Here is a 24,009-nt window from a genome sequence, read left to right as displayed (position 1 = left end):
GGGGGGGGAGATGGAGGAGGGGCAGATGAAGCTATTGAGGAAGGATAGGAAGTTTGCGAGGTTAGGGGCCGTGGGAGCAGAGACACAACCTACTGTCCCCAGGCCATCCCACTTGGGGCCGGGACACACACACATACACTTGTGCTCGGGCATAAACACAAGCTTGTGTCTGATACACAGCTTGTGTGTTCACCTACACACAGTCACCTACAAAGTTTGATTACACTGTGTCACTGCATGCAGGGACCCAAAGCACAGAGCCTCGGCCTCGTATCAGTCACCCTGCACAGCTTCCAGGCCTTGCCGCCCTTAAGACGCGGTCATGCATCTCCAGCAGTCCCGTATTGGCTCACTCCCCATGACCTTCTCCTCTGTGGCTTGTCTACATCCAGCTAGCTCCCTTGCCATGCTGCCCCTCACACACACCCCCCTCTGCATCCCTGCAGTCACGCTTAGTTCTGGGTGCACAGGCACCCGGACCCACATGAGATTGTGCAGTCAGGAAGTGAGCGCAGCGACCCTTGATGTGTGCACATCTCCATACGGAGTTCCATGGCCCGTCCCACGGCCTATCCCACACAGAACGTATTCATGCGCATGATTGCATGCCTCCGCCCTCCCCCTGCCCCCCACACGGTGCCCGGCCATGTGCTCCCCACCCTCGGGCGAGCCCTGGGTGCTGAGCTTGCAGGTTGTCCCCAGGCCTTCAGCCGAGCCCATCGCATCGGGCAGAACAAGAAGGTGATGATCTACCGCTTCGTGACGCGGGCCTCGGTGGAGGAGCGCATCACGCAGGTGGCCAAGCGCAAGATGATGCTCACCCACCTGGTGGTGCGACCGGGCCTGGGGTCCAAGTCGGGCTCCATGACCAAGCAGGAGCTGGATGACATCCTCAAGTTTGGCACTGAGGAACTCTTTAAGGATGACGTAGAGGGTGGGTGTCCAGGCCATGAGAGCATTGGGGTGGGGCTGCCTGAGACACACCCATCCCAGGGCCCGCCCCCACACCCGTTCTCCCGCCCCCCAGCCTCTGCTCCTCCCTCCCTGTCTCCCGCCGGGGTGGGCAGGGCCTTCCAGGTCTGCAGCCCTCTGCCTCTGCCCTACAGGCATGATGTCTCAGGGCCAGAGGCCCATCACGCCCATCCCTGATGTCCAGTCCTCCAAAGGGGGCGCCCTGGCCGCCAGCGCGAAGAAAAAGCATGGCAGCACCCCGCCAGGTAGGGCCAGCGCAGCCTAGCCCCCGCGCCGCCTGTGCTAGTGACTGCGCCTGGAGAAGAAGGGGTCCCCCCCCCGCTTCACCTGTCTGGCGGTGTTGCGTTCCTTGACCCCCCACTGCATGCCCACGGACTGTTAGTGGGTGGACAGTGGGGCTGTTGCGGTGCGGGTTCACTCTGGGGCCCAGGCTTTCCCGCTGCAGCCCTGGCGAGGACTGGGAGGAACCATGGTCTGAGTCTGTTCCCATTCCCGTGGAGCCCCGTGGCTGGACCTTGCTGGGAACCCCCTGTCCCCCGTCTTATCCCCTGCTCTGTATCTGTCTGCTCACAGGTGACAACAAGGACGTAGAGGACAGCAGCGTGATCCACTATGACGATGCGGCCATCTCCAAGCTGCTGGACCGGAACCAGGACGCCACAGACGACACAGAGCTGCAGAATATGAACGAGTACTTGAGCTCCTTCAAGGTGGCGCAATACGTGGTTCGGGAGGAGGACGGTGTGGTAAGTCTGCTGGCCACCAAGGCCCTGCCCACGGCCCCCAGTCCGGGGCCCGCCCCCACCATAACCCCGCCCCCACCATAACCCCGCCCACAGTAGCTCCGCCCCCTCCGCGGACCTATTCTGCATACAACAAATGGTTTAGGGATATGGTCTGGTGGTCAAGCCCTTCCCAGCTCTGCCCGGTGCCCCTGTAGCTCCGTGCCCAGTGCCATCAGGACCCCGAGGACCACATCCTCTTCCAGGACACACAAGCACCCCACCCACCACACCTGTCCACCCAGAAAACCCCTTTTGTCCTCCAAGACCAGCTCCTGGGGCTCTCTTCCTCAGCTCCCAGTCCCTTCCACAAAGACTCTGGGTGCAAATTGTCCTTCCACATGCCCTTTTATTTTTGTTTTTGTTTTATTTTTTTGAAACCGGAGGCTCCCTGAGGGCAGGGTTGGTGCTTTTTCTACTCTGTACTCCTACGGCACCTGACACAAAGCCATGAAATACTTGGGGAGTGAATGAACGAATGGATGAATGTATGGATGAAGGATGTTGACTGTGATGGGAACAGAAAGCAGGGCAGATCCAGGAAGGCTTCCTGGAGTAGACAGGTTTTCTAATTCGTCCTCGAGGCCCTAAATGTGAGATATGGTGGAGGCAGCATGAGGCTTCCCGGTGGGTAGAGGTGCCCACCAGTGGACCCCGTCCCTGCTCTTACTAAGCCCCCGGGGGCCTGTGTCTGCAGGAGGAGGTGGAACGGGAGATCATCAAGCAGGAGGAGAATGTGGACCCCGACTACTGGGAGAAGCTGCTGCGGCACCACTACGAGCAGCAGCAGGAGGACCTGGCCCGCAACCTGGGCAAGGGCAAACGCATCCGCAAGCAGGTCAACTACAACGACACGTCCCAGGAGGACCAGGGTGCGTGTCTGGGCTCGGGCTCGGGCTCAGGCTTGGGAGGGTGTGGTGGTTCAGGGGCGGAGGGCCTTGGCAGAGGATTCTGACAGGTCGGGGAGGGCATCCCATGGCAGGAAGCCCCTGGGGGCTGGAGAGCAGGAGCTGTGTGGGTATGGCCTAAACTGGGAGCCCTTAGGAGGGCTTCCTGGAGAAGGGGGGCTTGAGGGTGGTGTGACCTCAGGCTGCCTCAGTTTCCCTACCTGTAAAATACAGCTGATAGTGGTCTAACACCTTAATAGTGTCGGGTTGTTGGCTTTATTAAATGAGCTCACAGGAAGGTGGTTTTCGTGGTCCCTGTTATTGGGCTTCAGTGCAGGGCCTTAGTGTGGCCCAGAGTCTAGGGGCCTTCGGTGTGCTCTGCCTGCACAGCTCACTCTGTGCCCCTCTGCCGGGACCCCCAGAGTGGCAGGACGAGCTCTCGGACAACCAGTCCGAATATTCCATTGGCTCCGAGGATGAGGATGAAGACTTTGAGGAGAGGCCGGAAGGGCAGAGTGAGTCATGGTGCTGGTGACCCTGGGCTGGGGCCAAGGCTGAGTGTTGGGGAGCTGATGGCCAGGCTGGGGTACTCTGGAGTCATCAGGACAGGCTTGAGGGCAGCTTTGGAGGTCGTCCTGAGGGGTCCCAGTCCTGGGCGAGTTGGTGGATAGGATAGAGTCAGGATGCTCTGGGTCCTGCTAAAAGGTTATGGTGGGACTGCTCCCCAGGTGGTCGGCGACAATCCAGGAGACAGCTGAAGAGTGACAGGGACAAGCCCCTGCCGCCTCTTCTCGCCCGCGTTGGAGGCAACATTGAGGTTGGGGCCCATCTGCGCTCCCACATTCCCAGCTCCCCTTCCCTCAATTTATCTTGTCCCCTCTCAGAACAAAGAGCTCACCCCTGCTGCCACCCCTGGGGGATGGAGGATAGGTGGGGTCTTCCCAGGGTCACACCACGTAGAGGTGGGTTGGGGCAAACCCTGGGTCTGGGGTCCCCCCTCTGTGTCCTGCCCCAGCTGGCGATGCCTGCCTTCTCTCTGCCCTCTCCCTGCTGCCTTCCCCCATGCCTTGTCCCCATGCCTGAGTCCTCTGCGCTTCACTCCCCACCTCTCCCAGGTGCTGGGCTTCAACGCCCGGCAGCGGAAGGCCTTTCTGAACGCCATCATGCGCTGGGGCATGCCCCCCCAGGACGCCTTCAACTCCCACTGGCTGGTGCGGGACCTCCGAGGGAAGAGCGAGAAGGAGTTTAGGTAAAGGCTGAGGACGTGGCTCAGGATGTGGCCCAGGACGTGTCTGTCCCCTCCGCAGGGGTCAGGCTCCAGCTGGGCGAGCCAGCGCCGTGGGCAGCATTTCTGCTCCTGCCAGGCTCAGGGCACCTGGAGAATTCACTACCATCTGGTTTCTGGGTGGCTGGGGTCCAGGCCTGAGCAGGGCTGCTTTGCAGAAGGCGCTGCCTGGCCGCCTCCCCGGAGCAGCTGTGCTAACAGAAGCGAGAAGGATGCGGGTTATCCAGGGCGAGGGCTGTCCTGAGAGGGTGCCCTGCCCGACGAGGCCCCCTCTGCCCTTCCCTGGGGGTGTGAGCCAGGAGGCCTGGCTGGGAGGCAGGGGATTGGGTGATGATTCCAGCCTGGAGGTCTCCCTGGGGGTCCTGCCAGTCCCCGCAGAGGGTCCTTGCTGGCCCCCCACTCCCTGAGCCCCAGTCCCCCCCATCCCAGAGCCTATGTGTCCCTCTTCATGCGGCACCTGTGTGAGCCGGGGGCTGATGGCGCGGAGACCTTTGCGGATGGCGTGCCCCGTGAGGGGCTCTCGAGGCAGCACGTGCTCACGCGCATCGGCGTCATGTCACTGGTTAGGAAGAAGGTGGGTGAGTCGGCTTTTACTGGGTCCTTTCTTGTGGCTGCCTGTGGCCCTGGCAAGCTCCTGGGGGGTCAGTGGGCAGAAGGCAAGTCCTGGCTCAGGGTCACACAACTGCCTGGGCTCTGAGCCAGGCCAGAGGGACTGGCCCAGAATGCCTCTCAGAGTGCAGTGTGTGAGAGACCAGGATCAGGCCACAGGGCAGGGGACACAGGGAGATTCGGGTTGGTGTGGGGCCTGGCCTGAGCATTTGTGGTCATAAGTACTTCTGGCTTGGCCAGCCTTGGGCAGAGGTGTCATTTACCATAAGCCTGGGACACCCCCAGTTGCACTGGCGGCTCTGGGGCCCTCACACCAGACCCGTGAGCTTCCTCCCTCCCTTCCTGTCGACCCCAGGTGCAGGAGTTTGAGCACGTCAACGGGAAGTACAGCACCCCGGACTTGATCCCGGAGGGGTCCGAGGGCAAGAAGCCGGGCGAGGTCATCTCCTCGGATCCCAACACACCAGTGCCCGCCAGCCCCGCTCACCTTCTGCCCACCCCACTGGGCCCGCCAGGTCTGAGATCAGATGAGCAGCGGAGAGCACCTGCTTGGGTTGTGGGAGGTGGCAGGCCCCTGGAGACCCCGAGTCCTCTGCACACCCCACAAAAAACGGCTGCCCTTCCTCCCAAAGATTCTGCCTGCAGCAGCATTGCTCTCCTGAGAATTTTCTTTCTTTCTTTCTTTTTTAAGATCTCATTTATTGATTTTACAGAGAGAGGAATTGGAGGGGTGAGAAGTATCAACTCATAGTTGCTTCACTTTAGTTGTTCATTGCTCGCATGTCATTTGTGCCTTGATCGGACAAGCCCAGGGTCTCGAACCAGCAACCTCAGTGTTCCAGGTCGATGCTTTACCCACTGTGCCACTACAGGCCAGGCAGACTTTTGCTTTTTCAATGACAGCTTTGAGATGTGATTTACATATCATGACATTCATTCTTCAAAAGTGTACTATTGGGTAGTTTCTAGTGTATTTCACAGGCATGTGCTGCTGTCAGCTCCAGAGTATTTTATCACCCCTCCTTCCCAGATGAACACATACCTATTAGCAGTCTTTAGCATCCCCAGTGCCTGGCAACCACAAATCTTTCTGTGCCTCTAGATTTGCCTGTTCTGGACATCGCTTGTAAATGAAGTCATCCAATATGTGGCCCTTTATGCCCGGCTTCTTTCTCTCAGCATAATGTTCTCAAGGTCCATCCATGTTGTAGTGTGTCTGCATTTAATTCCTTTCCCTGGCCGCGTAATATTCACTGGGTGGGTAGACCACGTTCTGTTTGTCCATTCATCGTCAGCTGGTGGAGTTGGGGTGCTTTCCTCTTTCTGGCTGTTGTGGACAACATCGCTGTGAACATTGGGGTTTCAGTTCTCCTGTGTTTTTGTTTCTCTTGGGTGCACGGCTGGGATTGGCACCTCCGGGTTCCTTTCTGAGGAACCGCTGGCCTGTTTTCACAGTTACCACACCATTCTGTTTCGCCGGCTGTATTTGAGGGTTTCGAGTTTCCCCACATCCTCACCAGCATTTGTTCTCTGGCTTTTGGCTTCAGGCTATTGTAATGAATGGGAAGTGGTTCTCACTACGGGCCATTAGTCCATCTTTTTGGAGAAAGGTCTTTTCAGGTCCTTTGTCCGTCTTGAATGAGTTTATTTCAATCTGAGTGTCTTTTTGGTGACCTGTGTATTTGTTTGGGCAAAGCAGCTTCTCTCAGGTGGACCTCTCGGGCCCCGGGCAGACCTGAGGTGTCTTCCCTAGGTGACAGATGAGGCCCCGAGAGGCATGGGCCCCCGAGGACATCCTGCTTCTGGACACAGTGCACCCTCTAGAGGTGGACACTCCTGGGTTTGCTTCCTGACCCTGTGTGATTTTAGGCTCAAGTCACCTGTGAGCCTGTTGTCTCCCCTGTGGTGTGGGACGGGACACTGCACACTTCCCAGGGCTGTTGGCAGCACATGAGTCACCGGTACGCCATGTGCTGGGAACTGACTCGGTGTGGAGGAGGCACCCGGCTGGTCAGCCAGCCTGAACCCTGGACCTCGGACGTTGGCTCCCAGCCCGGGCCTCCATCCACCTCACTTCCCTGCTTCCAGATGGGGGCCCCGTGGTGTGCGGCCCTGCCTGTCAGTCCCTGGCTTTGGCGTCACTGGGCCCAAGGGCCTCCCAGAATCCCCACATCGCAGGCCTGGCCTGGGCTCTCTGGCTCCCCTGGGGGTCCTGTCCTCCTACTGGACGTGCCTGGTCTAGAGGGCGCCCCCTACAGGCCAGACCCTTCTCTCCTCTCTGGTGTCCCTGTCTCCGGCCCGTGCCCACACGTCTCACCTCTCCCTCTTCATCTTTCAGACAAAATGGAAGCCCAGCTGGGCTACGTGGACGAGAAGGAGCTGGGGGTGTCGAAGCCTAAGAAGCCTCCAGAAGTCCAGGTTTGGACGGTGCTGGTGTGTGGGGCCCCTGGTGGACGTGGGGTGAAGGGCTGGGTCTGGGGGCCTCCTCCAGCCTTGCCCAGAACCTTCTTCTGGCTCCAAGTTTGGGCCTCTGAGTTTGGAGGAGCAGGTTGGGAGCCAGGAGAGTGGGTCCCAAGCCCAGTGCCCATTCCTTGTCTTCCACTCCTGTTGAGACCCAACCCGTCACCCGTAGGCCTTGCCGACCACCCTGGACAGAGTAGAGGGTGAGGACAAGCACGAGACCTCAGATGGCAAGGAGAGGGCCCGAGAGGAGCGCCCAGAGGAGACGGAGAAGGCCCAGCCCTCCCCGGAGCAGCTGCCGAAAGGTGAGGGCTCCCCTTGGTCACCCGCCCCCGAGCAGCCTCTAGCCTCATCAGCCTGCGCTGGAGCACGGCGGCCAGGCTGGGCTTCATTCCATGGCTCCCTGGCCACGTGGGGGATTGTGCTTGCTCTGTCCTCACGCGTCTGACCCCGGGGAGAGCTGGGGGCTTGGTTCTCTCCTCGTGGGCATCCACTTTTCCTACTGTACAGAGTTTGGGGGCTTTCTTTTTGTGTGACAGAGACAGACAGAGACAGATAGGGACAGACAGACAGGAACAGAGAGAGATGAGAAACATCAGTTCTTCATTGCGGCACCTTAGTTGTTCATTAATTGCTTTCTCATATGTGCATTCACTGGTGGGCTACAGCAGACTGAGTAACCCCTTGCTCAAGCCAGCGACCTTGGGCTCAAGCTGGTGAACTTGCTAAACCAGATGAGCTCGTGTTCAAGCCGACGACTCCGGGGTCTTGAACAGGGTCCTCCGCCTCCCAGTTGGACGCTCCATCCACTGCACCACCGCCTGGTCAGGCTCGTGGGCTTTCTTTTTACTAGTGATTGCCTTGTGGTCTAAACACCTGAGTCTGTATGGGATCATTTTATATGATATCGTCAAAACCTGTTTTCTGACTGGATGGCTTAATGTGGTCAGATTTTGCAGACGCTCACGTGTGCTTGAAAATAACATCTCTTCTGTAAGTTGCTAAGCGTGAGTTTCTGCTTCAGTAATGCTTGTTGTGTTGTTTGGAGTTTTATGTCCTTACTCGTTTTTGGTTTGCTTTGATCAGTCAAGTCTGAGGGACTGAAAATCTTTCACTACGATTGTGAGTTAAGTTTCTCTCTCCTCGTAAGGCCACATGTGGCTCCGTGCTGTTGGAGGTGAGGCTGTGAGGCGGGCACCAGTTCAGTTGTATTTCTATTTTTCTGATGAAGTGTGCCTCTGATTCTTATGTAATGGCTTGGCTTTAGTCCTCCTGATACGTTTTGCTTTAAGGTTTATTTAGGCTTATTTAGATTCGTCTTTTGTTGGGTGTGCAGTCAGTATTTCTGTTTCTGTCCCTTTAGTTTAAAAATACATATAAATAACAGCTTTATTGTGATATAATTCACATTCTGCACAATTTAAAATGCATCATTCTGTTGTTTGTAGTATGTTCACAGAGTTGTGCAACCATCAGCACAATTAATTTTAGAACAGTTTTTTCTTTCTTTTGAGGAAGGGAGAGAGAGGGTGAGAAGCATCAATTCGTAGTTGCTTTTCCTTTAGTTGTACATTGACTGCTTCTCGTATATGTCTTGACTGGGGTGAGCCAGTGTTCCCTTGCTCAAGCCAGTGATCTTGGGCTTTGCATGCCAGCAACTTTTTGGGCTCAAGCTGGAGAGCTTTGGGATCGGGCGGACAATTCCACTGCTCAAGCCAGAGACCCCGTGCTGATTGATGAGCCCCCCCCCCTCCCGCTCAGAGCCCGCGACCTTGGGGCTTTGAACTGGCCACCTCAGCATTCCAGGTCGACACTTTATCCACTTCACCACCATGGGTCAGTCAGTTTTAGAACTTGTCATGATTCCAAAAAGAAACCCTGCACCCATTAGCTGTCACTCTCCATTTCCTCCCCCCTGCTTCCCCCCCCCCTCCCCCCCCCCCCCCCCCCCGCCAGCCTCTGGCAACCACAAATCTACTTTCTGTCTGTATGGATTTGCCTATTCTGGGCCTTTCTTGTAAATAGAGTCATAAAACATGAGTCCTTTGTTTCTGGCTATACTTAGAATAGCATAGTGTTTTCAAGGTTCATCCACGTTGTAGCACGTGTCAGTACTTTGTTTCTTTTATGGCTCAGTCACATTCTCTTGTGTGGGTCGACCACATTTTGTTTATCCGTTTCTCAGTTGATGGACATTTGGGTTGTTGCTAATTTTTGGCTCTGCGAAGAAGAACCGCTACTATGAACATTTGTATACTTTGTGTGTGTGTGGACACAGGCTTTAGTTCTTTTAGGTAGGAGTGGAAGTGTGGTATTATATGGCAACTTTTCTGTTTAATATTTGGAGGGACCTCCGGAATGTTTTCAGTAGCAGCTGTGCTGTTTTCTGTTCCCACCGGCAGCGGAGGGTTCCAGCTTCACGTCCTGGCCAGATACTTGTCATTTATCTCTCTTTTATGGTAGCCATCCCAGTGGGTGAGGAGTGGGATCTCAAGTGATTTTGATAAAGATGTTGAGCATCTTTTCACGTGCTTGTTGGCCATTTGCATATCTTTGTTGGAAAAAATATCTTTTCAGACCCTTTGCCCATTTTTTTTTTTATTGATTGACTTTTTTAGCTAGAGAAGAAGGGAGATTGAGAGAGAGAGAACAAGAACTATCGGTCCGTTCCTGTCCCTGACCAGAGAGCAAACTAGCAACCTCTGTGGTTTGAGCTGATGTTCTAACCAACCAAGCTATCTGGCCAGGGCCCCTTTGCCCATTTTTAAATTGGACTGTTTGTCTTTATTATTGAGTTGCAAGAATGCTTTGTAGCTACATGTACCTTATCGGAGTTATAACTTTGCAAGTATTTTCTCCTGTTCCTGTAATTTTAATCTATCTGTGTATAGCAGGATTCGTTATCTTAAATCTAATCATAGAATCTCTACCTATTAGCTGGCAAGTTTAATTCCTTTACATTTATTGTAATAGTGAGATTATTTTAATGAATTTCTACCGTGTTACCGTGGGCTTTATTACCTTTGCGTTTTCTTCTTCTTTTTTTCCTCCTCCTCTGCTGCCTCTTAGATTGATCAAGTTTTCTTTATATATACCTTTCCCCCTTGGCTCCTTTGGAAGGTTTCTAGTCCGTTCTATTTTGTACTTCTAAAGTTTTTGTATGTACCTCTCCTGAATCCTATGAGGACTGCTAGGCAACTTGAACTCTAACCCACGCTCTTTCCATCTTCCCTGTACTCTATCTGTTGCTCGGTGTTTTAGTTTCAACTTGTTTTAATCCCCAGATTGGCTATTAGGCTTACTTCTAAATTGTTAATCCCTATGTAGACCTTTCCACATTCTTAGCAGTTCTGTGTTTGCTTGTCTGTTCGCTGCTGCTTCCTAATGTGCCACGTCCTAAAGCATACCCCATTTTAATGATGCTTCCAGCAGATTTATGTGAAGGGCACATTTCTTTGTTGTGTGCAAAATTCAAGGTGGATAGGGGTTTCTCCTCACCATTTTGGAAATGTTAATTCCTTCTGGCTTTCTTTGTGGTTGTGCTGCTGAGGAAGACTCCTCTTAGGGTAATTGTTGCTTTTATAGGAAATCTGCCTTTTCTGTTATTTTCTAACACCAAAAGACCACTTTTAAGATATTGTGTTTGTGTTTGATGATGCGTATTTTTACAGCCATGAAATTTTTTATTCATCCTACTTCTGGACTGTGATTCTTTTTTTTTTTTTTTCTGAAGCTGGAAATAGGGAGAGACAGTCAGACAGACTCCCGCATGCACCCGACCGGGATCCACCCGGCACGCCCACCAGGGGCGATGCTCTGCCCACCAGGGGGTGATGCTCTGCCCCTCCGGGGCGTCACTCTGTTGCGACCAGAGCCACTCCAGCGCCTGGGGCAGAGGCCAAGGAGCCATCCCCAGCGCCCGGACCATCTTTGTTCCAATGGAGCCTCGGCTGCGGGAGGGGAAGAGAGAGACAGAGAGGAAGGAGAGGGGGAGGGGTGGAGAAGCAGATGGGCGCTTCTCCTGTGTGCCCTGGCCGGGAATCGAACCCGGGACTTCTGCACGCCAGGCCGACGCTCTACCACTGAGCCAGCTGGCCAGGGCCTGGACTGTGATTCTTAAAGATGAATATTATGTCTTTCATCAATTGTATCAATAGGTAAATTTCTGGTCACTCTTGCTTTGAATATTGTCTTGGTCCCCATTATGTTTTTTTTTTTCCTGCCATTCCTGTTGCTGGTCAGTTCTTTCATTCATCCGAGTAGTGTACAGAGGTGGGAAAATGTCAGCTGACAGTTGTGTGTACGCAAAACACAGAGTTAATAAAGCTGTTGTAATAATCATGACTTGTGTGTCTTTTTCCGTACGCACAACTCTCAACGGACTTTTGCCCACCCCTGTGTATTGAAGGCTTGCCATGTGTTACTTTCTTAGGTACTGGGGTCACAAAATGAACTGAAAGAGCAAAAGCCTCTTTGACATGAAATTTTTATTTTAGTGGGGGAGACAGGCAATCAGCAAAAAACGGAAGTGTGTTTTGTTCAAACAGAATAGACTCCAAATGCAATAAAGAAGGGAAAGCATATACAAAATTAGCAAAGACGGGCTGATGTGTCTTAACACATCTTTTACTTCTTTGATGTTTCCCATCTCTCCACAAGAATTTCTTTTTAAGCCTGACCAGGCAGTGGCGCAGTGGATAGAGCGTTGGACTGGGATGCGGAGAACCCAGGTTCAAGACCCCGAGGTCGCCAGCTTGAGCACGGGCTCATCTGGTTGGAGCAAAGCTCACCAGCTTGGACGCAAGGTCACTGGCTTGAGTAAGGGGTCACTCGGTCTGCTGAAGGCCCGCGGTCAGGGCACATATGAGAAAGCAATCAATGAACAACTAAGGTGTTGCAACCAAAAACTGATGATTGATGCTTCTCATCTCTCTCCTTTCCTGTCTGTCTGTCCCTATCTAATATCCCTCTCTCTGACTCTGTCTCTGTAAAAAAAAAAAAAAAAAAAAAAAAAATTCTTTTTAAGATTTTATTTATTGATTTTACAGTGAAAGGAAAGGGATAGCGAGAACATCAACTCATAGTTACTTCACTTTAGTTGTTCATTGATTGTTTGTCATATATACCTCGACTGGGTAAGGCCAGGGTTTGGAATCGGCAACCTCAGCATCCCAGGTTGATGCTCTATCCCCAGGCTCTTGGCAGGCTCTGCAAGGCTTTCTGAGTCATCCTGAGATCTAGCTTCAGCTCCTGTTTTCTGTGCACAGTGGTAGGTTTTTAACCTACCCATTTGTATCATTTTCTGTGGCTGTGAAACAAATTATATTACAAATTTAGCTGTGGAAAACAACACCTGTTTGTTAGGTCATAGTTTTGAGGCTCCAAAGCCTAGCGTGGTGTGGCTGGGCTTTCTGCTCAGGGTCTCGCGGGACTGAAATCAAGTTCTCATTTGGAGGCAGGGGGGAGGGGCAATCTGCTTCCAGGTCCATCATTGTTGTTGGCTGACTTTGGCTACTTGAGGTTGGAGGACTGAGGTCTTGTTTCCTCACACTGCCAGCTGGGGGCTGTCCTCCACACCCAGCAGCTGCCGGTGCTCCCAGGTATGGGCCCACTCTATCTCTAAGGTAGCCATGATGCCCTGGGTTTGCCTTGTGCTTCGGATCTCTGTCGTCCTTTTCAGTGACCAGTCTGAGAAAACTGTTTTTAAAGGGCTGGTGTGGCCCTTGCCGGTAGCTCAGGAGATTGGAGCTTTGTCTCAATACGCCAAGATTGCAGGTTCAATACCGGCCAGGGCACATACAGGAATCAAAGAATGAATGCATAAGCAAGTGGAAAAACAAATTGATGTTTCTCGCTCTCAAATCAATAAAAATAAATTTAAAAGGTTGAACCCAGCACGTATGTGGACCTGACCATCATGCCAAGCTTGTTCTCTGGGGCCAGGCAATCTTAGAGGACATCTTAGAAATCCACAATGGAAATATTTAGTGATAATAGTTGTCTCTTTTATGTCTCAACGTTTTATCTGGCTTTTCCAGTTTTTTTTTGTCTTGTCTTTTCCTGTGGATTCTCTTTCTGTTTCTCTCTCTGGCAGGTAGATAATTGATTTGTTTTCTTTTTTATTTTTATTCAGTGAAAGGAGGGGAAGCAAGGAGACAGACTCCTTCATGCGCCCGAATGGGATCCACCCAGCAAGCCCACTAGGGGGCAATGTTCTGTTCATCTGGGGCCCTTGCTCCATTGCTTAGCAACTGAGCCCTTCTTAGTGCCTGAGGTGGAGTCTGTGGAGCCACCTAGGTGCCCAGGGCCAACTCGCTTCAATTGAGCCATGGCTGCAGGAGGGGAAGAGAGAGAGAGAGAGAGAGAGAGAGAAGCAAAGGGGAGAGGGTTGGAGAAGCAGATGGTCGCTTCTCCTGTATGCTCTTACTGGGAAATGAACCTGAGACTTCCACACACTGGACATTCTACTGCTGAGCCAACCAGCTAGGGCTGATAATTATTTTCTGCTTTTGGCTGGGTGCAAATTCATCAGAGATTCTTTTATCCATGGGAACCCATGTCACCAGTCTACAGGAATGTCCCCCTTCTATTTCCTGAAGCCCAAGGCCCTGTGGTCTCACTGGGGGTTTTGTCAGGCTGGGACCAGTCTCTATGGCCTCTCCTTGCTGGGGTGGCGCAGAGGGGACAGTACGGCCTCTACAGCCCCCTTTGCGTTAGGTGTGGAGCCACTTCATTCCACGTGGGAGCCAGGCTTCCTCAGCCTGGCCGTGGGCCTGCGGGTGGAGCTTTCTCTCTCCCTCAGAGGGCACAGTGTTTGGGGGGCACTGGTTTAATTCCAGTTCTTTGCATCACTGGGGCTTGAAGCCTCATCCTCCCTGTCTGGCTGGGGAGAGATGGCCCGAGCCCTCCAGCCCGCTTCCTGGTGTCCACTTCCCGCCCACCGGGCCCTGCTCGGGCTTCTTAGCTTCTGTTCTCATTTATGGCACCCGGCCATCTCCTTTTCTTCTCGGGAGCTCATATGTGTGCTTCTTCAGTGCGATGATGAGAGTTTGCCTGATGTTTCAGGCGCTTGTAAGAGGGGTTGTGTGTTATCAAAGGTGCACGTCGCCCGGAATGTTAGTGCCACGGTTATTGTTGTGGGAGGGAGGATCTCGGGGCCGTGCCTGGAGGAGTTCAGGCCAGGGTGCTGCTGGGGCGGGGGTGATGGTGGGGGCCCTGTCCCCGCCCCGCCTCCCTCGACATCTCCTGGGTGGCACCTGTAGGCTCCTCAGTAAAATGATGGAGAGGGGCCTGTATGTGGCTAAACAGTTCTGGCCACCAGCCCGGAGTCCGCTCTGCCCTTCCCGGACCCCTTCCCACCTCACAAACACCCCTTGTCTTGCAGAAGAAGGGCTTCCTGAGAAGGAGAAAATTCTGGATAAGCTGGAGCTGAGCCTGATTCACAGCCGAGGGGACAGCAGTGATTACAGGCCAGGTCTGGGGCTCTTGTGTGCGCTCTGCCCTGTGTCCCCTGGTCTCTCGAAGGTGCTATCTGGACCCTGTTGGGACTTCAGCCTTCTGGGCACCGTCCCCTCGGCTCTAGGCCCCAGCTAGAGCTGGGGGGTGGGAGCCTGGACTCACGAGCTCCACTTGGGACTGACCCCCGTCCGCTCTCCTGACTCCTCCATGGCCACCACCGGGAGGAAGGAGGGCTGGCGGTAGAGCTTGACCTGGAGCATCGGGGCTCAGCGGGAAGCTTGGTGTGCCTCCAGGTGCTGGGATGTTCTGGAGCAGGTGTGCTCTGCTCAGACCCCGTGCTGTCATTCTCAAACATAAGCCACACTTTTCACAGGGCCGTCCCCCTGTTCCCAGGTGGTCCTGACTTGGCGAGGAAGGGGCCCCCGGGCGGGGAGCCAGCCCTGCCTGTGTGGACGTAGAGAGGGGGCAGCTGGCTTGTCCACTTAAAGTTCGCCTCTGCAGTGGTCTCCTGGAGGATGGCGAGATGTGTTTTCCACTTGCCTTTGGGCCCCCAGCACTTGGCAGAGAGAGGCCTCTGGGCAGCGCCTTTTGGATGGATGAATGAGTGCGGGTCTGTCCTCCCACAGATGATACCAAAGTTGAGGAGAAGGAGCCCATTGAAACACAGCAAAATGGTGACAAAGAAGAAGATGAAGAGGGGAAAAAAGAAGACAAGAATGGGAAGTTTAAGTTCATGTTCAACATTGCAGATGGAGGCTTCACAGGTATTGGGGTGGAGTGGTTGGTGTCATAGCCTTCCTGGCTGTGTGGGTCCTGGGAGTCTGGGCAGATGGTTATTTTATACTAAAGTGTGAATGGTTGATAAGAGTTCACTGTATAACATTTTCTAGCAATGCTGAACCTCTAGGGATGGGAAGATATTGGGTAGTGAGGGGATCCTGGGCCCACCTCTGTGAGGGACTGTGGGGCACCTCATTCTGTTCCCCTTGGCTGGCTTCCCAGAGCTGCACACACTGTGGCAGAATGAAGAGCGTGCTGCTGTGTCCTCGGGGAAAATCTACGACATCTGGCACCGGCGCCATGACTACTGGCTGCTGGCAGGCATCGTGACGTATCCTTGGCTAAGCCCGGCTGGGCAAGACTCTGGTCTGGTCCTCTGTGGACCTCTGCGTAGGATGTGAGGCGTGTGGGGTGAGGAGTCAGGAGCCACTGCTTCTGACCAGATCAAAGGCCCTTTGCTGGTGATGATGATGGTGATGATGGTGATTATGATGGTGATGGTAGTGATGGAGATGATGATGATGATGGTGATGATGATGATGATGGTGATGATAATGACCATAGCCACAGCTCATTCCTTCACCCTCAATATTCGCTCCACCTCACAGCAGCTTTCCACGAGGGGCACTACATGGTCCCTGTTATTCAGAGGAGGATACAGTTGCTCAGAGAAGCCAAGTGACTTGCCCAGAGACACACAGCTAATAAGTCATAGCCCATTTATCTGACTACACAATAAATGCTCCTCTTACACAACACAGACCTTACCTTGTCCCGGTAGTGACACCTGAAGGCTGCTTCATGATTTACGAGGGCTTGCATTCATTCATTCATCACTCATTCACTCATCCAATCTTCAGTCTCATCTCTATCGATCACCTGCCATGTGCCAGGAATGGAGGTTGCGGCTGTGAGCAAACCAGCCCCTAATCCTGTCTACCCGGAACTCACATCCCACTGGGGTAGGTGGTGAACTCTCTGAGTTAGCAAAGTGTGCGGTTCAGCGGAACCCAGTAGGGCAGGGAAGGGGCACAGGGAGCATTTGGGGTGGGGTTGCATTTCCAGCGGGATGGTTAGGGAAGGTGATGTTTGAGACCTCCAGGGGGCAAGGAGAAGGCAGCTATCTGGGGACAGTCCCCCAGCAAAGCTGGCGGTCCTGAGAGCCTTGAGTGCAGCTGTTTGTCATGACGAACGGCGGATGTTGTTGGCAGGCGTTGCCAGGCCATTCCTGCAAGGAGCCAGAGAGGGAATGTCTCAGGTTTTGCAGGGTGACCACCCTGCTTCACCATGGTGGCCAAAGTAGCCGCTGACAGTGCAGACACCAGTGAGTGCGCCCATGTTCCGATAAAACTTTATTTACAAAACCAGCCTGTGGGCTGTAGTTGACTGATCCCTGTCATGGAGGTGAAGGTGTAGAAACCCTGACTCTGCCTCTCATAACTGAGGGTCCGTGGGCAAGATAACATTGTGCCCCCTGTTCCCTCAGGAGGCTTTGGGGAGGACCCTCCCCCACTTCTCCCCTGCTTTGGGCCGGCCATCAATCCCTGGCTCCCCTTGGTTTGCAGCTACATTACCCCAGTCTTCCCCAGTGTTGGTGTGTCTGTGTCCAAATTTCTTCTTTATAAGAGGACACAAGTTACAGTAACCCTAACTCAGAATGACCCCTTCTTAACTCAAGTACATTGGCAAAGACCCTGTTTCCACATGAGATCAGTCACAGGTACTGAGGTTAGAACTTGAACATGTGTCACCCTCTCCCCTGCTCGGGTGGCTGGGATGCAGGCGGTCACCCTGCCAAGCCTCAGGGCTGTGTTCGTGTCCCCCACGGGTGCCCGGCAGTGTCCGCTGGTTGTCACGTGAGCGTCATCAGCATGCTTGTCCTGCAAGCCAAGGTCAGTGGCTTGCCGAGGACACACACAGTCAGGACTCTGTCCCCTGCCCTGTGTCAGAGTTCATCCTTAACGGTGCCCAACCAGGCACGGCTACGCCCGCTGGCAGGACATCCAGAATGACCCGAGGTACATGATCCTCAACGAGCCCTTCAAGTCCGAGATCCACAAGGGCAACTACCTGGAGATGAAGAACAAGTTCCTGGCCCGCAGGTTCAAGGTCAGAGGCTGCCCCGGTGGGGGTGGGGGTGCTGCAAGGGGGGCCGGCTATGCTCAGGCCTGGTGCAAAGGAGTTAGAGCGGCAGGTCTTTCCCCATTTATCCAGATGTGGGCTGGGCTGTCCGTAAGGGGGAGTCAGTCAGTCAGCTGACAGGGTGCTGGGTCCTTGCCCAGCGTCAGTTCCCGCTGGCCGAGTGTCCCTGCCCTGGTTGATGGGTGTAGAGAAACCAGCTTGGTGAGGGCTCCGAGGGGGTGGCCAAGGTCAGATAAGGATGGACCTCTTGGTGGGAGTGTGCCCTTCCTCCCTCCTTTCTGCCCAGGGCTTTGGTCTGGGGGTGGGGGTTGTAGGGAGTGAAGGGGGACAGGCCAATGCTCATCCCCCCCTTCCCGCCCTCCAGCTGCTGGAGCAGGCACTGGTCATCGAGGAGCAGCTCCGGAGGGCAGCATACCTCAACATGACCCAGGACCCCAACCACCCAGCCATGGCCCTCAACGCTCGCCTGGCTGAGGTGGAGTGCCTTGCCGAGAGTCACCAGCACCTGTCTAAGGAGTCCCTCGCGGGGAACAAGCCTGCCAATGCTGTCCTGCACAAAGGTGAGCAGGCCCACTCCCCACAGCTGTCCTGCCCGCCTCTCTTCTGCCCAGTGGCTCGCTGGCCACAGATGAGGGTGCTGATGGGGGCACGGAGCTGGGGCAGAGCGTCAGCCCGAGGACTAAGCCTCCTGGCCAGCCTCCAGTCCGCCGTCCTGTCTCTCAAGCCCTGACAATACGCTTTATTTATGATTTTAGTGAAGGGGGTGGGGAGAGGGAGAGGAACGGGAGCCTTGATCTGTTCTGTATGTGCCCTGGCCAGGGATCAAACCGGCAACCTCTGCGCTCCAGGACAATGCTCTTGCCAACAGAGCTACTTGGCCAGGGAACAATATGCTTTAAATACGTTCTCTCTCTAATCGTTATGTTCTGAAGTGGTGTGGTTTATGAGCCCATTTTAAAGATGGGGACATGGAAATCAGGGGTGAATCTGCCCCAGGCTTTCTGGCTGCAGACCCTTGATCCGAGTCTACAGGATGCTCCAGTCTGGTTGTTACAGGGAGGAACTCTCGGACCTCCCTGGCCCCTGTTCTGTCTGGGAGATGTTTCTAGAGGCCGCTTTGCCTGTGGGCCCCCCACCCTCAATCCTGTCCCCAGTGGGGGTTGGGGGTCTGCTGCAGCCCTCCCTGGGAGCCCCTGGCCCAGAGCCCTGCCTCCACTTTCCTGTCACCCCTGCCCTGCTGAGTCGTGGGCAGTCCGGGACATGGCCTCTGTCTCACCCCTACTCCCTGCCCAGGACCAGGAGGGAGGCTCAGGGTTGGGGTGGGGCCAGGAGAGGGGAGCTTATCCCCGGTTCACCCTAGCCCCCACCAAGCTGGCTGAGGGCCCAGAGGGAAGCCCAGTGTCAGCTCAGTCTCAGAGTTTCGGGCCCTCTTCGCTCCAGCCTGAGGCCCCGGGGAGACGCTCTTTGGGGGAGCCCTGCTCTCCTTGGTAGCATGTCTCAGCTTGGTGGGGCTGGGAGGGCTGGGCGAGGAGCACCACCTGGTATCTGCTACCCTGAGAGCATTGTAGCACTCCCCCCATGAAGAAACACTAGCTCTGCCCCCTCTCCCTGCCCCTCCTTCCCACAGTCTTGAACCAGCTGGAGGAGCTGCTGAGTGACATGAAGGCGGACGTGACGCGCCTGCCTTCTATGCTGTCCCGCATCCCCCCGGTGGCTGCCCGCCTGCAAATGTCAGAGCGCAGCATCCTGAGCCGCCTGACCAACCGAGCCGGCGACCCCACCATCCAGCAGGTCAGCGCCCTGGGCCAGAGGCCCCGTCATGCGCGCCCCGCAAGTGCCCTGGCTGCTGGGGATGGGGAGTGGAGTCCATCGTGCCGGATGACACGGGACAATGACCTTTGAACCTGGGTCCTTGCCTCCAGGGCGCCTTCGGCTCCTCCCAGATGTACAACAACAACTTTGGGCCCAACTTCCGGGGCCCCGGACCGGGAGGGATTGTCAACTACAACCAGATGCCCCTGGGGCCCTATGTGACCGGTAGGTGCCCGTCTGCCCCCGGGCAGCATGCACAGGGGTGCCCCGCGGGGCCCCGCCTGCCCGCCACCGCCCCAGGCTAGCCGAGGTTTCCTCTCTCCCTGACAGATATCTAACCGTCCCAGTGACTTCCCTCTCGCGCCGAGCTCCTTCCCAGCTGAGGTGAGCTGCTCGCGGGTGCTCCAGCATCTCTACGCCTCTCCCTGTCTCGGAGGGTCGCACCTGGCCTGGCCACAATGAGCCCTGACCCCCCTGTCTTGACTCACAACCCTGAGGCGTGAGGCCTCTCTGCCTTCTGGGGCCCCCTGCCCCTGTCCCCGCCCCCTGTGCCCCGAGGACCACCTTGGGGCCGGTGTGTCTGTCCAGGGTTCCAGATGCTTCCCTGGGAGGCTGGGAAGGCAGGACGCAGAGGGGCGGGCTCCTATATGTATACATGTGTCTGTGGCAGGAAGTCAGCCTGCCCCCGCCTCCCCCGGCCCGGAGCCCTGCCTCCACTTTCCTGTCACCCCTGCCCTACTGAGTCGTGAGCAGTCCGGGACATGGCCTCTGTCTCACCCCTACTCCCTGCCCAGGACCAGGAGGGAGTCTCAGGGTTGGGGTGGGGCCAGGAGAGGGGAGCTTATCCCCGGTTCACCCTAGCCCCACCAAGCCCTGTCTGTCCCATAAGAACTCTACTTTGGGGTGCAGGTGCAGAGGGCAGGGCGTGTCCAGACTGGCCTCCCCCGTGGGCTGCTGATTCCTGGGGCGCTCTCTGGGGCTCTGGGAAGGCTTGGCTGGGGGGCCTCTTGATTGCAGCTGCCCGTGTCAGGCTGTGGGTGGGGTGGTGACAGGGTGTAGGGTGCTACTCCCAACAGAGACCTCACCGCCCACCTGGGGGTAATCTGTCATCTACTTCTTGCAGCCACGCCTGCTGGGCCACCCGCCCTACCCCCACAGGAGAGGAAAGCTACCGCCCTTTTAGGAGCTGTTGCCACCGTGGGACAGAAGGGGCACTTGCATCATGCCATCATGTGGGGGACGGGGCCCCGCAGTGCCACCTCATTGTAACCCACGTGTCCCACACAATGTTACACCCTCATCACACGGGACGCCCTCCTGGGCCACCTTTGCCAGGATGACATCTTAGGGGAGATTTCATTTATTTGTACATCTTTTGCACTTTTCCTATTGAAGACTTGAACAAGTTTGTCTTGATAAGAGTTGAGTGGCATTTGGAGGAGTCTGACCCGCAGCCAATGTCTCTGTCTGTTCATGGGCGCCAGACCAGACGGACGCTCCTGGAAGCCTCGCTGCCGCTCTGGACTCGGCCCGGCCGGGAGGACACAGTGCCCGCCCCGGAGCTCTCGGTGTGCCCCCGCCCACCCGTCTCCTCTGCACTGCCTCACTGCCCTCTGCTCTGCCCCCCTGCCCACGCGGGCCCCCAGCGACAGGTGGGGCAGCATGGGGGGCAACCGCCCAGCCCGATGGTGGAGACCTGGTTGGGGCAGGACTTTTATTCTGCTCCCTTCCTGCCAGGGCTGGAAGCTAATGTGTGGTCCCTGGGGGCGGGGGCTGTCAGCAGCTGTCTGTTCCTGGAGTCTGTTGGCACACGTGGAGGGCCTGTGGCCGCTACCCTGCGGGCCAGGCCCAGTGCGTGGTCATGAGAGTGGGGGGCCAGGCCTGCATGGTTGTGGAGCCCTCATCTCGGCCACCTGCTGGGCGCCGTTATGGGCAGGTGATTGTTAGCGTCTTGCCAGAGAGGTCACAGCAGCACGGGAGGTGGCCCAGGAGCCCTTGGCCCTGTCCTTGCCCTGGGAGCTCGTCACACTACCTCTAGGTGCACACTCCCCCGTGCAGTCTCATGGTCTGCAGATAGGGAGAAACAGGCCACCCCTGGAGCCTGCCCTTTTTTTTTGTCCAGAGAGGCCTCAACCCAGGCTCTGTCAGCCAGGGCGGGGCCATGGGTGTCCTCGAGGTGTTCTCAGATGGCCTGGGAGAGCGCCCCCCCCCCCCCCCCCGCCGGAGCCTCCCAGGCTGCTGCTTTGTGTCCTGGCCCTCCTCCAGCTGCCCCAGTGTGGGGATTGGGGTGTCTGTGTCTGATGCTCAGCCTGGAAGGGATTTCCAAGCCTCAGGCTTTCTGGGGAGATGCCCTGGCTAGGAATCCTGTTTGAGTGACAGGCAAGCTGAGCCTGGGGGTGGGGGTGCCAGGAGGGGCTTGGGCTCACAGCTCCTTAGGCTGGGTCTGGGGCCAAGAATTAGTGGCTCACCTTGGGGACAGCTGGGTGATTGGCCAGCCCTTACGGAGCCCCAGACGTCCTCAATTGTAAATGGTTCTCTCTGAACCCTGGAGGGCTGGACCCCCAAGGACCCTTCCATCTTGGTTGCCCCATATTCCATCTTGATTAGTTCCCAGAGCAGACCCAGGGCTGGCGTTGCGGGTGGGGCGGGGAGTCGGGAGGGTCCTGGAAGTGGCCCACAGGTTTCCAGGACACACATGAGGCAGCGGCTGACCCCGCCTCCTGGGAATGGTGAGGTCATTGCAGTTCACTGTGGTTCACATGCGTGTGTGTCCCCTGGTCAGTGCCTCCCTGCAAAGGCTCCTGGCTCAGGCCACAGGTGAGGTGACTGCCACGAGCCGCCCTCCACCCAGGGGCCTTCTTGTGGTTGGCCTCACTGGAAACGGTGCCAGCCTTCCCTGGCCACAGTGGGTGGTCCCGAGTGCCAGGCTCGGGGCACATAGCAGCAGGAGGGGGTCTGCATCAACTGGTCCAGCTCAAGGGTCCATGGGCCCTCCCTTCCAAGCCTTCCTCCCTCTGTCCCCTCTGTCCCTTCTGTCCACACACCCTTCCAGGCCTTGCTAGTGTCCCCTGGGCCCTGCTCACCGGGGCAGAGCCAGGCACCCACAGACGGCCAGCAGGGACTGGCACCCCTGAGGCCCAGGATGGGGGCTGTGGACGGTTGGGGAGTGGGTTTCTGTTATCTGCTTTAGGAGAGAAAGAGGATCTTAAGAGCATTTTCTTGGTTTATCAGTTACCTCCTGCCCAGAGCGGTGTGTGGGCACCCATTGTCTTTGGCACTCCAGGCTGGGTTTGGTTTTTGATGCTGGCAGAATGAGGGTTGTCGTGGGGCGGGCGGGACCCCACAGCGCCAGCCTGCGGGTTCGTTGCCAGCCACCTTATTATTTAAACCAGTGCCGAGCAGGCTTTCTGTTGAACTACCTTTGGGCTGCGGTCTCCGAGTGCATTACCTGCCGTGCTCCTGGGCAACGAGGGGAGTTTGGGTGGGACCAACCGTGTCTGGAGAGCCCTGCCCCCCACTCACATACGCCTGCCACGGAAGCACGTCCCGAGACCCCTGCCCGTGTTGGGAGAACTGCCCCGCACGCCACCTTTAGGAGCTCCTTTGTTTTTCTGCAAATTGTGATCAAGGTCCTGCACGGCTGGTGCAGGTGCCACCGCCACCAGGGGTCCCTTGCCAGGGTCCCTTGCCAGGGTCCTCTGGGGGCTTCCCTGCCCAGGTCAGGGGCTGGTGACATCTGGTGCCCTTGTTCCCAGGTGTTGGGTACCAGGGCTCTTGGCCTGGTGGGTGGTGGCTGGTGTAGAGGGAGAGCTTGGGGACCTGGGAACAGGTGGCCTGTGGAGCATGGGGGTAGGGGAAGGGGCCTGGGCAAGATGTAGGGGCTGAGGTTTGGCCTGGCCATGGCCTGGGGTCTCCCCGCCACCGTCTGCATCGAGGGACGCGGCTCCAGCCCCGTTTTCTATTTCCGGAAGTTTACAGGTTGCGGCGTATTAGCCCAAAGTCATTGGCGTTATGTGTTGGATTTTTTTTTCTTAGTTTTCAGATTTTTTTTAAACAAAAGTATTTTTTTAGGTGCGATAACCCAGAAAGGGCCTGTCGGGTGTGTGTGTGCGTCCTGAGCCCCTGACGTGGACACGGGAGCCTGAGCCCCCCCAAGTGGAGATGAGGGAAGGGACCCCCCCACCCAGGCGGTACCTGGTCCAGCTGAGGGGCCGGGCCCCTTGCCCTGGGACAGGCCCAATAGCTGGAGATGCTTCGGGGCAGTTGGAGGGTCCCATCTGGGGTGTGGGGGCTGGGCTTTGGCAGCCGAGCCCCTGTAAGTGGTGACCTGTCCCACCCTTGGGAGGACATGTGGGACTCTCGACAGAGACTGTTGCCGACACGATCCCTTCGCTTTGTACTCCGTGTGTATGTCTTGGTTTTCTGTGTTTTAATAAATCCTTTGGGAAAGGACTGAATCCAAGTGTTTCCCCGAGCTTTTCACTGATCCAGGAAGGGGGTGAGGGCTGGGGGCAGGAGACAGGTGTGGGGGCAGATGTCCCCTGAAGCCATACCCTACCTGAGAAGACCTGGCCCAGTGGGGTTAGGGGACTCACCGGGGAGGAGGGCACCCCAAGAAAAGGTATGCATGGGTGGTGCCTGCTCCTCCTACCTGCACCCCTAAACACCTCCCTCCACTGTCAGAGAAACACTGCCCCCCTTCGGACCCTGACCTGTGTCCACAGAGGCCACAGCAGGCTCTCAGCAACCAGAGTGTGTGTGTTCTGGGGGCACCTCCATTCCTGAGTCACTTGGGAGAGATAGGGGTGCCTTGGCCACCATC

At 56.2% G+C, this 24,009-nt stretch overlaps 1 protein-coding gene across 4 annotated transcripts in view; it reads left to right on the top strand.

The window, feature by feature from the left end:
* Positions 1-20,487, top strand: part of CHD5 (chromodomain helicase DNA binding protein 5) — a 61,218-nt gene extending 40,731 nt beyond the window's left edge. For 3 of the 4 annotated variants that reach the window (XM_066374896.1, XM_066374893.1, XM_066374895.1), the window contains 20 exons: positions 703-934; positions 1,107-1,217; positions 1,546-1,718; positions 2,452-2,626; positions 3,064-3,156; positions 3,370-3,458; positions 3,757-3,890; positions 4,356-4,500; positions 4,891-5,050; positions 6,874-6,953; positions 7,168-7,300; positions 14,380-14,469; positions 15,080-15,217; positions 15,456-15,564; positions 17,210-17,342; positions 17,740-17,935; positions 19,003-19,166; positions 19,298-19,412; positions 19,518-19,571; positions 20,311-20,402. In XM_066374896.1, the coding sequence (XP_066230993.1) occupies positions 703-934; positions 1,107-1,217; positions 1,546-1,718; positions 2,452-2,626; positions 3,064-3,156; positions 3,370-3,458; positions 3,757-3,890; positions 4,356-4,500; positions 4,891-5,050; positions 6,874-6,953; positions 7,168-7,300; positions 14,380-14,469; positions 15,080-15,217; positions 15,456-15,564; positions 17,210-17,342; positions 17,740-17,935; positions 19,003-19,166; positions 19,298-19,412; positions 19,518-19,525 (2,478 nt within the window). In that variant the 3' untranslated portion in view covers positions 19,526-19,571; positions 20,311-20,402. Of the gene's footprint in view, positions 1-702; positions 935-1,106; positions 1,218-1,545; positions 1,719-2,451; positions 2,627-3,063; positions 3,157-3,369; positions 3,459-3,756; positions 3,891-4,355; positions 4,501-4,890; positions 5,051-6,873; positions 6,954-7,167; positions 7,301-14,379; positions 14,470-15,079; positions 15,218-15,455; positions 15,565-17,209; positions 17,343-17,739; positions 17,936-19,002; positions 19,167-19,297; positions 19,413-19,517; positions 19,572-20,310 lie in introns of all 4 variants that reach the window. The other variant, XM_066374894.1, reaches the window with a different exon arrangement.
* Positions 20,488-24,009: the final 3,522 nt, after the last annotated feature.

This window comes from Saccopteryx leptura, chromosome 3 (genome assembly GCF_036850995.1).
Source record: "Saccopteryx leptura isolate mSacLep1 chromosome 3, mSacLep1_pri_phased_curated, whole genome shotgun sequence".
Taxonomy (NCBI): domain Eukaryota; kingdom Metazoa; phylum Chordata; class Mammalia; order Chiroptera; family Emballonuridae; genus Saccopteryx; species Saccopteryx leptura.
Note: the sequence above shows the minus strand (reverse complement) of the source record. Positions and strands in the feature narration are given on the sequence as shown.